The 14,784-nt window shown below is 34.5% G+C and overlaps 1 protein-coding gene across 10 annotated transcripts in view; it reads right to left on the bottom strand.

The window, feature by feature from the left end:
- Positions 1 to 14,784, bottom strand: part of LOC107223796 (potassium voltage-gated channel subfamily B member 2) — a 114,010-nt gene that overhangs the window by 86,749 nt on the left and 12,477 nt on the right. For all 10 annotated transcript variants that reach the window (XR_006902691.1, XR_006902692.1, XR_006902693.1 and 7 more), the window contains one exon: positions 8,120 to 9,092. Coding sequence is in view for 5 of the 10 variants with exons in the window: in XM_046730662.1 (XP_046586618.1) it covers positions 8,120 to 8,965 (846 nt within the window). In the remaining 5 variants the exon portion in view is untranslated. The remainder of the gene's footprint in view (positions 1 to 8,119; positions 9,093 to 14,784) is intronic.

Below are 14,784 nucleotides of genomic sequence, written 5' to 3'. Positions count from 1 at the left end.
ACCTTCGTAACGACTTGGCGTGTTTTTCGTATCGTTGAAAGTACCTTTTGGGCAATACCTTAGTACCTTTTGTTGTAACTCTCGATTTCGGATTATCGTTACATTTTAGATTTCGTAAATAAGCTTTCGTTATCACACAACTCCCTGTGTTATGATTTTCGATTTTTGCTGAGCAAATAGTTCTTACTGGTTATTGCATAACAACCCGACGAGGTCATTCTTCGGCGTTCGGCTTCTTGCCCTTCTCCGGTTTTCGTGCCAATGTCATTTTATCTTGACTATCACGTATTTTGTATTCAATATTTTGAGTTTGTCAATTTGATACCGAATTTAGTTTTTGTCCTAGTTATTACTGTTTTATACGCTCTACGCTCCACTCCCTGGCGTGTGTGAGTGAGCACATATGCGAGTGTCTGTGTGCGAACAATGTCATATCTTGCTTCGTCTCTGTACCGATGATTTTGGGACTTATTACTGATCTATCGTGTTGTCTCCACATCAATTTCAGGTTGGGATATAGTGTGTAAATTTTCATTTCGCGTACTAAGCCAGTGTGTTACTTTTGCCCCTATTTTACCGTGTTATATCGTGTAACTATTCTACCCTGATTTAATCTTTTGATTAATAATTAAAATATTGTGTTTCTACTTTATTGTATCAACTCGTATACCATTATATTGATTCGTGTAGGGTAATTTCTTCACAATTATATCATAAGTTGTGCTACAATTTTTGTTGTACCATTCACATCTCCGGTAATTTTATTCTGAAATCTGTTGTATTTTTTTTATATCCTATTTCTTTGGTCTATCCCCACTCTTTCCGCCGCCTTCTGCAACGTGGACGACGTAGTATGTCGGGTTCTGTATTACCGACCTTTCCGGGAATGCCTGTACGAGGCAGTCTAACTGAAGTCTCCTTATCCACCCCAAATAAGTTTCTACCTTACTTACTAACTCTTTTGTTCCGTTTGTGTGTATCCTTTTCACTCCTTGCCCCCACGTTCCTTTCCTCCAATTACTGACAGCAGAGCTTATCGTTTGATTCAGGTAATTTCCTTGATTCAACTTTGTTTTCTTTGCTGACATTTTATTTTGTCGATTCTTCATTTTGTTGACACTTAGTGCCTGGCGCTTGATATTTGTTCCTAATCTTGTTTTCCGATATTTCTTGCTCTTCTAATTACTCCGTTATTTTGGTTTATTGTTTTAAATTTACTTTGGGCGTTTGCTAGCTTGCTCGTCTGAACACTAACTTTTCGTAGGATGAAAGTGACACGGTTACGTTGTTTCAAAAAAAAGTAGACCGTATGAAAAAGTCGTCAAAATAATTTAAAAAAATTAATTGTATAAAGATTTTCATGCACTTTTATTTTTTCAAATAAACAATTGTTCTAAAAAAATGGGAGTTTTTTTTTAGAAATATTTTAACTCGTCTAACGCCAAGGTATGAAAAAAAGCATTTACAAAGCATGACAAGAAATTTTGTTTTTCGTAGACCAATGTTGTTATGCATGGTGTATATGACTAATAAAGTTGATGGCGGTGATAACAATAAAGATGAAATACAGATAGCGATACAATGATAGCAATATCAATAACGATGATGATGACGATAACGATAACGATAACGATAACGATAACGATAACGATAACGATAACGATAACGATAACGATTGCGATAGCGATAGCGATAACGATGTCGATGAAAGTGATAATGACAATAATAGTAGTGTTATAGTACTAATAGATCAAGTTTTCTAATCGTGCGTATACGCTATATCGCTAAATATTACCTCAATCTGACGAATGGAAAAAATTGTGGAAAATGATACAAATGTAGGCGGTGCAATCGTTGATACCAATCTGTTTAATAATAATGAAAATGATAGTAATCACCACCAAGCCCACAATACGCTTTCGGCTAAGTCCCCATAAGCGATCAGCTTGTGCGGGGCGAGGAAGAGAGAGGTTAGTGACCACTTTTATACGTCTGCAGCTATCTTGACGTTTAATAAAAGCACCCGAATTTAAACAGGCGGCAATGAAAACTGCAAAACACCTTACGCAGATGCAACCGGACTAAATTGCACTACTACGGAAGTAGGCGGTAGCAGTAGTATTTTTGTCTATCCTACAGATGTTTCACCTAACTCGTACAAATTAGGTAGACTAGCAGATATTTACTTCAGACACTTGCACTTGCACTAAATTACGTCTATGGATAGCTGATATACTTTCTTTCGCATTCATTGCGTCCTATCCAAGCCCCGCTCCCTTAACTCACGTACCGTGATATATAGAACTGGTGAAAATCTTGAAAAGCACACTCACTACATATTCTTTTTTTCAAGACATTACAATCTTTGTTCACAGGTAAATTATGTGCCCATTTTAGTTTTAAAAGTACAGCAAAATGGGATTTCGATAGAATTTCCTAATGAATGTTACGGTATTATGAAATTGTAAATAGCTCACATTCTTCCATTCGTAATATAAAACGGTTATAATTGCTCATAAGGATATTCAAAATAGAAACTGCTGTTGGCCATTTTGAATACCAAATCGATGGCCCCTAATAAAATTCACTCAACCTTAGAGAGGCTGTTTGTAAAAAACTTTGGCGTGATAATTATAATCCAAGTAACTCTACAGACGGCGTTAATAAAACAATTATCGTCTATGCTTACAGACAGGAATGAACTGTTTTTTCATCCCGGTCCGTAGAGTTGCTTGACTTATAATCGTCACACCAAAGTGAGGTCTTTCATAATCAGCCTCTTTAAAGTTAAGTGAATTTTATTAAGGGCCGACGAAATACATATTTGAAGTGACATCATTTCCAATATTACCCAACCCTTTGAACTATATATGGTGTATTTTCTGTTAGATTTTCGATGGACAGTTAATTTTGGAATACATGTCTGCTTGTGGCTAATCGTCTTGTATTTTATTTTCTTTTGTCAATTTCATCCTCTTTGCACCACTATTTCCATAGTTATAAATCTGAGACGTTTCTTTTTATTCTATCTACCGATGGTACTATACTGCATAGAGGGAGCGGTGCCGAGACTGGAGCTACATGATGCCTGGTAATCACGTGTTAACCCTTCCATCACAATCTGCTTTCATATATTCTTATATTGACGTAATATGAAAATAATGATTAGCAGTACGTAGTCAATCTATCTACATGACATAAAGGGGGATAGATTTATATTATGTATGTACAAAAATAGCGTTGTCACACCACCTAGAAATAATAAATTCGATTATAATAACTCTTTATTACTATACATATTCTACTTTGTCTACTCCTATTCAGAGCTGATACTAATTTTATTATTATCTCTTGTTTTTCATAAACCTTCTTTTCTACTTCCTTTTAACAATGTGAATAAATTTATGGAAAAAAAAACAACAATGATTCAGGAAAATTGTCACAAGTATTCACACAAATGATTTCCGGACTTTTCTAGATACATGATTTGATGTATTGGTACGATAATAGTAAAATTTATTCACATTATAATATGCAATAAAGTAATGCAAAGCGAAGTTCACTTACAACTAAATAATGATACACGGAGAAAAAAGATATACGAGTGAATACGGTTATCTGGAAATGACAGTTATGGTTGGAGAAATGTTTTCAATTCTAAAATATTTTATCCCTAAAAAAATAATACTATTTATCACTTCAACAAGCCGACTTAGAAAAAGCAGCCATACGCATAAGTGGTCAAGTGAATATGGCTAGTATGAGAAATCGGTAATGGTATTTTAAATAGTGATATGGTTGTGCAAGCGATACTCGCCATAATTTTTTCTCCAAAGACTATCGTGTATACTCAAATCTACCGTAATCTGGAATATACCCGGCTAATTTAAGTTTTTCTCTCCGTGTAATGGCACCAATAATAATGATAACAACAAATAAATTGTCAAAATAGTGCATTGGCTTACCCAAACTTTGAATAATCTACTTAAGGGGGGTGCGCCATTTTTTTATTTTTTTTGCCTCGTTTTGTGCTTCAAGGTGTTAAGAATAAGTGTGCCAAATTTCATTCCAAAATCCGCAAAATTGAATTAAATTAGCATATGAACACTGCAAGTACTCCATATCCTTGTAAATTGTACTCAAGTTTAAACGCGTTTTTCGCGGAACAGCTGTTTTGCAACTAGTGTGCACGATATTTGAAAAACCAGTAGAGCGATCGACTACAAATTTTAACAGCATGCAGAGCCATACATCCTCTTATCGTTTGATGAACGAAAAAAGCGATGTGTAGTCAGTTCTTTTCATCAGTAGTCATTTCATAAAAAAATAATTTTGTAATTCATCAAACGGCAGCTACATGTTTACAAACTGGGGAAGGGTTGAAATTCCGAATTTGAAAAGTTCCGAAAGTCCCGAATTCCGAATATTTTGGTGGCGAAATTTAAAGTCAAGAAATAAAATTTTGACGAAACATCAAAGTATTGAATGGTCCGAAACCCGACGCTTAAAGTTCCGAAAATGCAAAGTTCGGAAAGGGAAAAATTCCGAACGAGCACAACTTCGACAACTCAAAGTTCTGAAAGTGCGAAAATCAAAAAATCTGATACATGGAAATTCCGAATGATCGCAGATTTTCAGGTCTGTAAATTTCTGGCTTGGTGAAATTTCACCCCTTTGATCTTTCTTTGTATTGGATTTTCGATATTCTTAAGTTCGCAATCCTGGTAATTCTGATTTTCGGTTTTTCTCATTTTTTGTCACCCACTCGTTGGGTAAACTACGCTATGCGAGTATATTTCAATTTTCGGTATTGTAATTTACCGAATCTTTATTTTTCGGAATTTTTTTCGATCGGTAATTTACTTTTCGGAACTTTACTCTACTGTAATTTGAATTTTAGCAATCTAGCATTTGGGAACTTTGAGTAGTCGAGTTCTCGACCATTCGAAACTTTGTTGTTTCGTAAAAATTTGATTTCTTTACTTCAAGTTTCGCCACAGAATAATTTGGAATAAGGCGTTTTCGGAACTTTTTAAACTCGGAACTTCAACCTCGCCCCTAGAAACTAAAATTCCGTTCGGTTTTCTCATTCAGACTACCAGAAGTGAAGAAACCCTGCACCCCTGCGGCTGCGAAACTGCGTCCGGGGGTCACGGATGAGGAAGATGTGAACATGTAAAATATCAATTAATACAAGCTGCAAATTTTGGAAGTAATTAATTGAACAGTTTTATATTTATTGAATCCAAAAAAAACTCATTTTAGCGGAAGAAATGGGACACCTTCCATAAGGGAAACTTCGGTGAAATTTTTAAAACCGTTACTAGAAGTCGTATAAAAAATCCTTCCACTAATTTTTATATTATGGTAATATAGGCTTTCAAACAAAGTTTCATTACAGGAGATTGAAACTTTTTTTCAATGCATATAATACCATAACCTAAAAATTGGTTGAAAGTTTTTTTTATGACTGGTTTTAATCGTAGAGGAATTAAAAAATCGATTTTTCTCCAAAGTTTCATTGAAGTCTTCTCTTAAAGAAGTCCGTGTTGCCGGAAATGACTAATTTAAATTCATTCCTATCATTGTGCCCTGAATTTACGTGTCAGTGTACAGTAATTTTCAAAAAACAGTATGAATTTAACAGAAATATTCGTGGCAGAAAAGCATTGGACAATATATATTTCATGCGTGACTAAATGATATATACCTACATTACGAGTGAATTGCGAAACAGCAAAGTTTTGTACAACGTATGAAGCGAATTAGAAATCAGCTATTGATGTGTATAATGTCTGTATATGATAACTTATCTTGTTACACCTACTATAAAAAGTATGCGAATTGGTAAAATAATACTGTATGTTTATCACAATAAAAGTGTGGCACATTTTTCTTTTTGTATTATATAAGTTAGTGGATTCACGTCAGCTAACCTCAGACAAAAACGGTTCTGAAATTTGACACTTTTGTAGTGCTAACGAAGAAAAAAGTCTCCACTAGTTTGTAAAATTTGTTAATATGGCTATCTCAAAAACAGCAATTTCAAATAGAAAAACTTTTGTCATTATTAATTTTAAAGAGGTCACATTTTTATTGTATTTTTTTAGTGCCAAACTCCTGTGTAATTTAAATAAGTAATTAGGCTCAATTTAGTCGTGACGAGATACTACATACAGATAGTCTGAATTTGAAAGAGTGTTAGCAAATGTTTTTCAATAGAGTTTAAGTTTACTAATTATGACCTTGAATGATTTTGAATACAAAGATATTGTGAGAAGTTGAGGTTCAACAGAAAAAACTCGTCTCATTTATCAATAAATAAACAAATGATACGATATTGGCCGACCGGAACAAAAATATAACCATTTAAAAATCAGTAATAAATAAATTTTAGTCGATTAAATGCGGATTTTTTGATTTACTGTTCTGTTGAGAACAGGCTATTTTAATAAATTCAACGCAATCAACTTAACTTCATCTTTATAATTTTTGATGCTACTATTTTCTTAGTTTTCGAATACGCTTGATTGCAGTGATTTTTTGTTGCTCCAATTTTATTAAAATAGACTTTTCGAGATCAAAAATCCCATATGTATAAGTCAATCTTATTATATAATTTTTGATCACATGTTACTTTATTTGAAATGCAAGAGTTAGAGACGTTCGTGAATTTTTTAAACCTAGTTCTTGTATCGTATAATAAAAAGCCCACTTCCTGCGGATAAAAGTGAAATATAATCATTCGGTAATTTGGATATGTATAGAGACATGAATTTTTAAACGTTATAAAATTCAAATATCCGTATATTCGTTATTTTTTCCAAACTTTCAAAACACTATATTGATATTGTTTATTCTCGGTAGCGCTATAGGTACATTACATTATAAAAATCTATTACTCTGCTTACCTGTCTTTTTTTAAGTGGCATGGCATGAGCACGCTCGTGATATCTTATACTTACTACCAATTTATAAATATAATTGATTTCAACGAGTTCTAAAAGAAACAAATCTGATCTTGGCGATCGGCCAAACTGGTCTTGTGTACAGAAACTTTTTTTCTGACTTGTATTCGTATACTGCTTTATTATTCACAGAAAATACAATTGCGATTTTCTAGCATATGAGAAAACGATTGCTACTTATGTATGATACGTATGTATGCATGCGATGTACAGGGGATTCAATAGCATCAGATTTTCATCCAATTAATTGTGAATGAATACTGCGGTTGTCTCATTTCCCCTTACTACATCACTGTCGAATGTAGTAATTTTTCCATAATTTTAAGCATTCAAACCTTAAAAGTCTCTTGATGCTGTCTAGATACATTTTAATGAACATATAGTTGTAATATCTCAAAAACTATATTATTTTGTTGCATAATTTAGAACAAAAAACAGCTGAAGTTACCAAACTTGTAACTAATACGAACAAATTATTTTTCCCAGCAATATATCCTTCATTTTTAGCTAGATTAGTTATATAAACATGCAAACTAAACGTGATATGGTTATGGGCAAATGAATATTATACACCTAACAAGGAACACCAATTTGGTGTCCCCCTTTTTTTATCGACAGAAAAACGATTTAAAGCGGTGAAATCCATTCCCAAAGATGGGCACACAGCGGGATGATTTCTTGATGCACTTGTTGCATTAGAATGAAGCGAACGCTGAAATGTTTTATTAATGAATAGAAACATTGCAGCGTTGGTTTCATTCAAATCCATAAAGTGCTTCTATCCAAAATTGAGAAACCACCTCATCGAATGCACATTTTTGGGAGCAATATTCACCCAGTTAAACAGTTTTTCTGCCGATAAATAATAATACGAGTCTTTTAGTTTTCAATGTTCTACAATATACGTGAGGTGCAACGACAAAATGGGGGGGGGGGGGGGGGAGACACCAAACTGATGCTCCTTGTAAGGCATATTTGGAAAACGCGTTTAACTAAATGATGCAACGTTGAATATTATTGATTGTTAATTATACAGTATCTTCACCATTTCACTGATGCTAACAAGTATTTGTAGAGTGATATACGATCCATGTGCATGCCTCCGCGCTACAAACATTTGTAAACGTATATTATAAGAAAACATGACTCACCCTGGCAGCTATAGAGGTTGTTGGTTTTTCGAGAAGATCCCAGAGACATTTTTGATATTGCGCACATTTTCCTTCCCCGAATTCCTCCTCCTCTCGTTGCCGAAGAGACTCGGCCTCCTTTCTCATTTCCTCGTGAACGTGCTCCTTCCGTTGGTGGTATTTGTGCTGGCAGCAGCTTTCGAGATAAAGCTCGTCGATACCCCAGTACTCTAAGTCATCGCTGAATGCTAGAACGCACATCTCGTCAACTAAATGGAGTTTCCCAGTCCTGTAGAAATTTAATATTGAGCTAAACGACTTGGGATGTCGATCGAAAAAAAATTCGTTGTCTATAAGCGAGTAATCGTCACAAAGCTCAGTTATTGCTTCGTGAGTATTGCAGTCTCGGAGACGTCCGAGACGAGTGTGAGGCAGTCTTTCCAGAGTACGCCAAAGAACTTCGTGTTTAACACCACCGACATTAATGCAGACTCTTCTGTTCAAAGCTTTTGAACGCATCAGCATGAAAGGCTCCGGTGGTAAGGATGTCATGGAACGCGAATAAATGCGTTGTTGCATGTGAAGAGGAAGAGGTGGTGGGGGTGGTGGCAACGGTGGCGGAAGCATCGATGGTAGCGAAGCTGGAACTGTTGAGAATGAAGCATAACGAACTTCTTTATTGCCCAGGCTACCAAGGTTCCCAAGGTTCGACATGTTTCCAACCGTGACAAGCGATGGGTCATATGTGAAAGAGTCCATCGTTGACTCAAGATGAGGGACCTGAGTATAAATCGAAGTAGGAACTCCATTTCCGTTGCGTTCTGGGTCGGCACCCGTTTCATCATCAAACCTTCTGTCGTTCAGCATGAGATTAACTTTAGCTTGAATGTCAATCTATGCTTGACGATCAGTCGCCTTTCAGTTTCATCCGCCAGTGGAACTCTGGTCCTCTTTTACTAACCTCCCACCAGTTGGCCACATCTTAATGTTAGTCCTAAAACAAAAAACAGTGTTCGTGGTCAGTTGATCTAACACAACTTTACTGCATCTTTGTGTATAATCGATGTATCTACAACGCTTTGATCCTACGATGTTATACATCTCAGTTTAGAGATCCAAGTACTAGAACTTTTCACGCTACAATCCATACCTATAGAGAGAAAAGAAATCAATCGCAGTTGAAATTACTCGAATTACTCAACATCTTTGAAATAGAAATGATCTAAAATAGCTTGAGATCGAATGCAATTGACAGAAATCTTCGAAATCTTACAATCATTCTTGAACTAATCTGTAAATGAATATCCACTTGTAAAAAAATTACTAGAGTTAGCATCTTATAGTTCACTAAGGAACTCTGTGCTAGGTGCCTCCCTCTTTCACGATTAACGGGTTGTAATAGGATGAAGCAAACGGCGTTTTTATCGACCGGACCGCAATATAACAAATTCACCTGTCACTCCACGACAGGGGCACAGAACGGACTTTATTGAATTGAAAATCGATGTTTAAGGATGCTTTATATTGACAATTCTGGGCACTGTTTTAATTAATTACATTTTAATTAAAAATTACGAATGTGTTTATTAATTTAAAAAAATTTTAGTGACATTCCTAATTTATAATTGCAAAAAAAAATCGATACCAATTACATTTATAATTTGTAATTAGAATGAAAACCGTCACTGATTACATTTGTAATTTGTAATCAAAATTTTTCTATTTAGAAATTATAATCGTAGTATTTTTGTTTTTTACTCAATTACAAATTACGAATGTAATTGGTAATTTCAACATAATTCATTACACAAAGTGATTAGTGGTGGTCAACATTGACCAGTATTTCCTCCAAAATTGATTGTTATATGTTTTATGTCCTCTACTTGTATCCTGTTTAGGTTATGTGGAGAATGTACTCGAGAATTGAATTACGAAAATCCAACAGATGGTGGATGGCGGGAAGAACGCGTGTAGGATGAGTGATCCGTAATCATATTCGACGGTGTGTATTAATTCCTTTATCCAATACTATTTTCCTTATGCCAAATAAACATCTTGAAATCGTTAAACAAGTTGATGCCATGATTATCCTATACTTAGTAATGTATGCAACTCCAAGTCCATTGATATCACATTAAAATTCCCTTTTTATCCATTTTTTGAAGAATTTGTGACGAGTAAATGTGTATTTCATCGTAAGAATGCTTGTTTGTATAAATAGATCGGTCATGACGTACATCATTGCAAGAAAGATCGAGCGAGTGAGACTTCAAGTTGAAAATAAAATAAAGAAATACGGTATAAGTAGTGCCTGGTAGAAATAATTTTACAGAAGAGAGAGAAGCAAACACTGAAAACAAACATTAACTATAACTATAGTGGGGCGTCCGACGCAAATACAGAGGATATAGTAACAACAATGTGAGTAAAGTTGGATTTGGACAAACAGATTGTATATGTATATCGTGCGTTGCGTCAATCACGTAGGTGTGGCCACACGAATCCATGGCGCATCACGTCTGAGAGAATCTCACCAGATAACAGGCAGAGGAGTAGTAACTGTTAACGCATAAAAACTGTTCAAGTGCCGAAATATTGAAATAAATATACCAAGACTGAGAGTTGAGATGAGCTAAAACATAGAAGTGTATACAAAAAGTAAACTATAACAAAACAGGTTGGAAGCCTTGCAAATCAGTGTGCAGAGGAAGTATATTGTCTATCCAGAACTTCTAACAACCATTTATTTATTCATCTCAGACAAATGAATATAAATAAAGAAAAGAAAAGGAGAAAAATGATAATAAATAAAGACAGCCTCTCTATCAGAAGCCAGAAGCATATCCGTATAAAGCGTATAATTGGAAGTTATATGGAAAATAACTAGAAATTTTTTCAATTAACGATATTAAGGGAGTGCCCTGATCGATTTCAACGTTAACGTATATATATCTCCAAATATCGTAGTTCATGTATCTCATTGACAAACGTGAAAAAGGGCTTAATCCTTTCATGCATGCATTTTTCTTACATGCGATTCCCTTGAAATTTTGCATACATGGGCTTTCGGGGTCGCAAATTGTGAATCCGAATTCTAAATTTAAAAAGTCAAAATAGTGGATCTAACATAGTGGACAAACAAAAACAATAAATCGAAAAATTTTGATTTAATTTTGTAAAATTTTTTGGTGTGTAATAAGTTTGAGTAAAAATTGGCATTCAGAATTTCATGGTAGATTAGGAGAGAATGCTTTTTTTCATGGAAAAGTAGAGATTTCCACCATTTGTTTACATGTGCACTAAATAAATAAATAAATTTTCTTTTTTTTTAGACGTATTGTTAGAAATATTTCAGTGACCACGTGGGACCAAATAATTCGAGAGTTGTTACCAAAAAAGTAGCTTAATAAGTAGAAGGTAGGTTAAAAAATTTTTTAAATTTGCAATATATAAATAAAAGAATTTGTTTTTTAGACTCAGAAATATTTCAGGAACCACGTGGAATCAAAAAATTCGAGAGTTGTTACCAAAAAGTAGCTTAATAAATAAAAAGCTACACAAAAAGGTGGGACGCTGAGCGTCCCAGAGTGAGTTAAAGAGTTATCTGGGTTAACAGCCACATTCTATATGCAATTCTCAACAAACATACTCCGAAATCACAGTAGTAAATTTGCAGAATTCATGACATTTCTTTAATTCTGCGTCTAAGGAAACAAATTGCAGTATTTTTGTTCAGAATTGCATATGGGGCATTCCCAACATATAGAATGGGGCCTTTAAGCGTTTTTCCGCGTTTGAGATACGTGGACTTTGAGATTTGTAGATGTACACATTAATGTCGAAATCGACCAGGGTACCTCCTTAAGTGTTTCAGCAGTGGCCAATTAAAACTGTTTATTTGTTAACGATAGAAAAAGAGAGTATGTGAAACACTATCAATGATAAATGTCTCATAAAGTACTAAGGAAATAATCTAAGCAATTCCCAAATATATATAGTGTCGGAGAAGGATGTGCAATAGCCATAAAACAAGCTTGACTAAGTGAACGTTGTTGTGTCCCGAACGAGAAGCCATACAATTATGTGTTTATTTATGCAGAGAATACTTTATGGTTGTGTGCAAGAATAACGTGTTCAACATTATATACATTCATTCAGACGAAGGTAATAAATTATTTGAACGACCAAACGATAGTTTCGTACAGTTCGATGGTTACGAAGGAGAGTTTTCCGAGAATACAAAGAGTTCTTTTATCGCCACTTGCAGAGTCGAATAAAAATTTTGGTGACATTATATTGGTACAATTCCATAACAACATGAACACTTTACATACGGGTAATATTATGTATACTTATTTTGAGCACCGTTACACGGTCATATTGCATTGCAAACAATTGAAAAACCTTAACAGGAAAAAGAAACACAAGATTCAAATCAGTAACGTTACAATACAACAAAATATTGAAACAAAAGATACTGTTTCGCAACTCTAAAATGAATTTGAAGGAGTCGAATTTGCAAAATATGAATATGTTTTGTTTCGTTAGAGTTAACTGAAATTTCATACTCAATCTTCATGTTGTGAAATAACGATTTTTCCTAAAAATGTATTGTCATACTTTAACATTATGAATTAAGTTCTCCCAAAAAATAGGTTGTACAATATGAATATAGAGCAACAGTAGAAGATAATTTACATAAACGAAAAAATAAACACGGGTAGATCAAATATGCAAATAAGTAAACAAATAAATGTACGACGAGACATCAAATACGACATGCAGATTGCAAATGAAGTGTAAAATAGTTTTTTAGAATTACGTAAAATGCATAGATTGAAACTGAGATTGTGATCTTTATACCTCATGTAGTGACTTGATGATCATTTATGTCATGTCGACCCTCCACCGTTAAATAGCCCGGTCAATCTAGACATTTAAAATAGCCAAAATTGGGGGCAAAGCTGAATTTTTGTGGAGAGCTTGGGTTCACTATGAGAAAGAAAGTTTCAAAAGTCCCCATTAATCCCATGTGCGCTACAAAAGTTATTCGGGGTCAAAGGTCAAAATTTAAGGTTTTTCGGATTTTTTTCGGAAACGGTGAGTTTTATCGAAAAAGTACCTTCGACCAAAGTTGTAGATCCTCAAATTATCTACAAAAATGGCTTTCATAATTTTTTTTCCAAGAGTCACCATTTCTGAGATATCGCGATTGTAAGAGTCACGTTATACATGATATGCACACATTTCCACGCCACCTATGAGGTAGTGTACTCGACGTGTTTTTTTTTACGTGGTTTCGCCAGTAAGCCTATTCCACGAACTATTATAATGTAATTTTCAAGGACAATACTTTTTTAAATGCAAAAGATTTTAAATGCAGATTGACCGGGCTATAAAGATGAGTATGAAAATCACAATCAACTGCGGAAATCAAGTCTAAGCCAACCACGTGTAAGAGCATCGATGGAAACCAAGTATCGTAAGTGGTTAAATTATGTTATTATATACGACATATCGATCAAGTGATTTAAGAATTCGATCACAGGTCTAAGGTCTACATGCTATTTATGCGGGCGGGTCTTCGAAATTATTTTTTAAACAAACTCCAGAAATTGGTTATTATCGATATGGGACAATGTATTACTATACATATGGGATATTGTTCAAGATCGGAAGTTGCGATCTTAGATCTGCTTCGCAATTTTGCATGCAGAAGTAGTAGTCGACAAACATACCCCGAGTTCTTTAAAATTTTTGGCACCAACTCTATCTGTACATTTAACTTGCTATTTCCAACGCGCCAATTCTCTAAAATCAGAAAATGTTTAGAACAATCTAGTAAAATACAAATACATTTTGAGCCTCTGTCAGAAATGAAGTTTCAAACGGAGGGAAAGGACATTTCGAAGCAACAAAACAGATTTTGTTGGAGTTCATTCACTTCAATCTAGTATCCCTTATTTGTTCCAAATACGATAACTTTAATTCAACACTTTCGATATAGTTAGTTTGTCAAAATGATTTATTCAAACGCATTCCTTGAGTCAAAAGTCTTTTCTTGTTGTATCGAATGGAGTATTGGTTCGAGTGAACCTTTCGATGTATTTTCGAAATTGAGTCAACTAAATATTATTTCATTTCAAGTTTATGCACCGTTTCTCTAAGTCGCATGTTAGTTGACGGAAACAATTATGTACTTTAAATAAAATAAGCACATAAATCTAACCGACAAAAAATTTACATCGATTGAAAGCCAAACTTCATCAATCTAACCGGAACTTGTTTGGTGTAACTGGTTGAATCAGTTGCACTAATTTGTTGACGAGGTGAAAGAAACACCACATGCTTTGAAGCAAGTAGAGTATATGTAAGTATATTCATCGTAAATATCAGTATACCAGTACAATAAACGGGCACTAGGTGGTGAACTATCTCGCTACGGAAATAGCTTTAAATAAAATCTATTGATACATGTTCTATTTATACTTCGACATATCCAAGAATAATTTTTCGGGCTTTATGCTACGAGTACGGAGCTCTTGGATTGATGTTTCGGTAACACTATACGAATCAGCGAGGTCTGACTTCGCGATGACTTGCTAAGAGATCCTAGGGCTTGATGTTTTTTCCTAATTTCATGACGGAAACTGGCAATACCTAAGTCGTTCTTGTATCTTTAATTT

Source organism: Neodiprion lecontei, chromosome 2 (assembly GCF_021901455.1).
Source record: "Neodiprion lecontei isolate iyNeoLeco1 chromosome 2, iyNeoLeco1.1, whole genome shotgun sequence".
Lineage (NCBI taxonomy): Eukaryota > Metazoa > Arthropoda > Insecta > Hymenoptera > Diprionidae > Neodiprion > Neodiprion lecontei.
The sequence above is the reverse complement of the archived record's forward strand: the minus strand, read 5'-3'. Positions and strand labels throughout refer to the sequence as shown.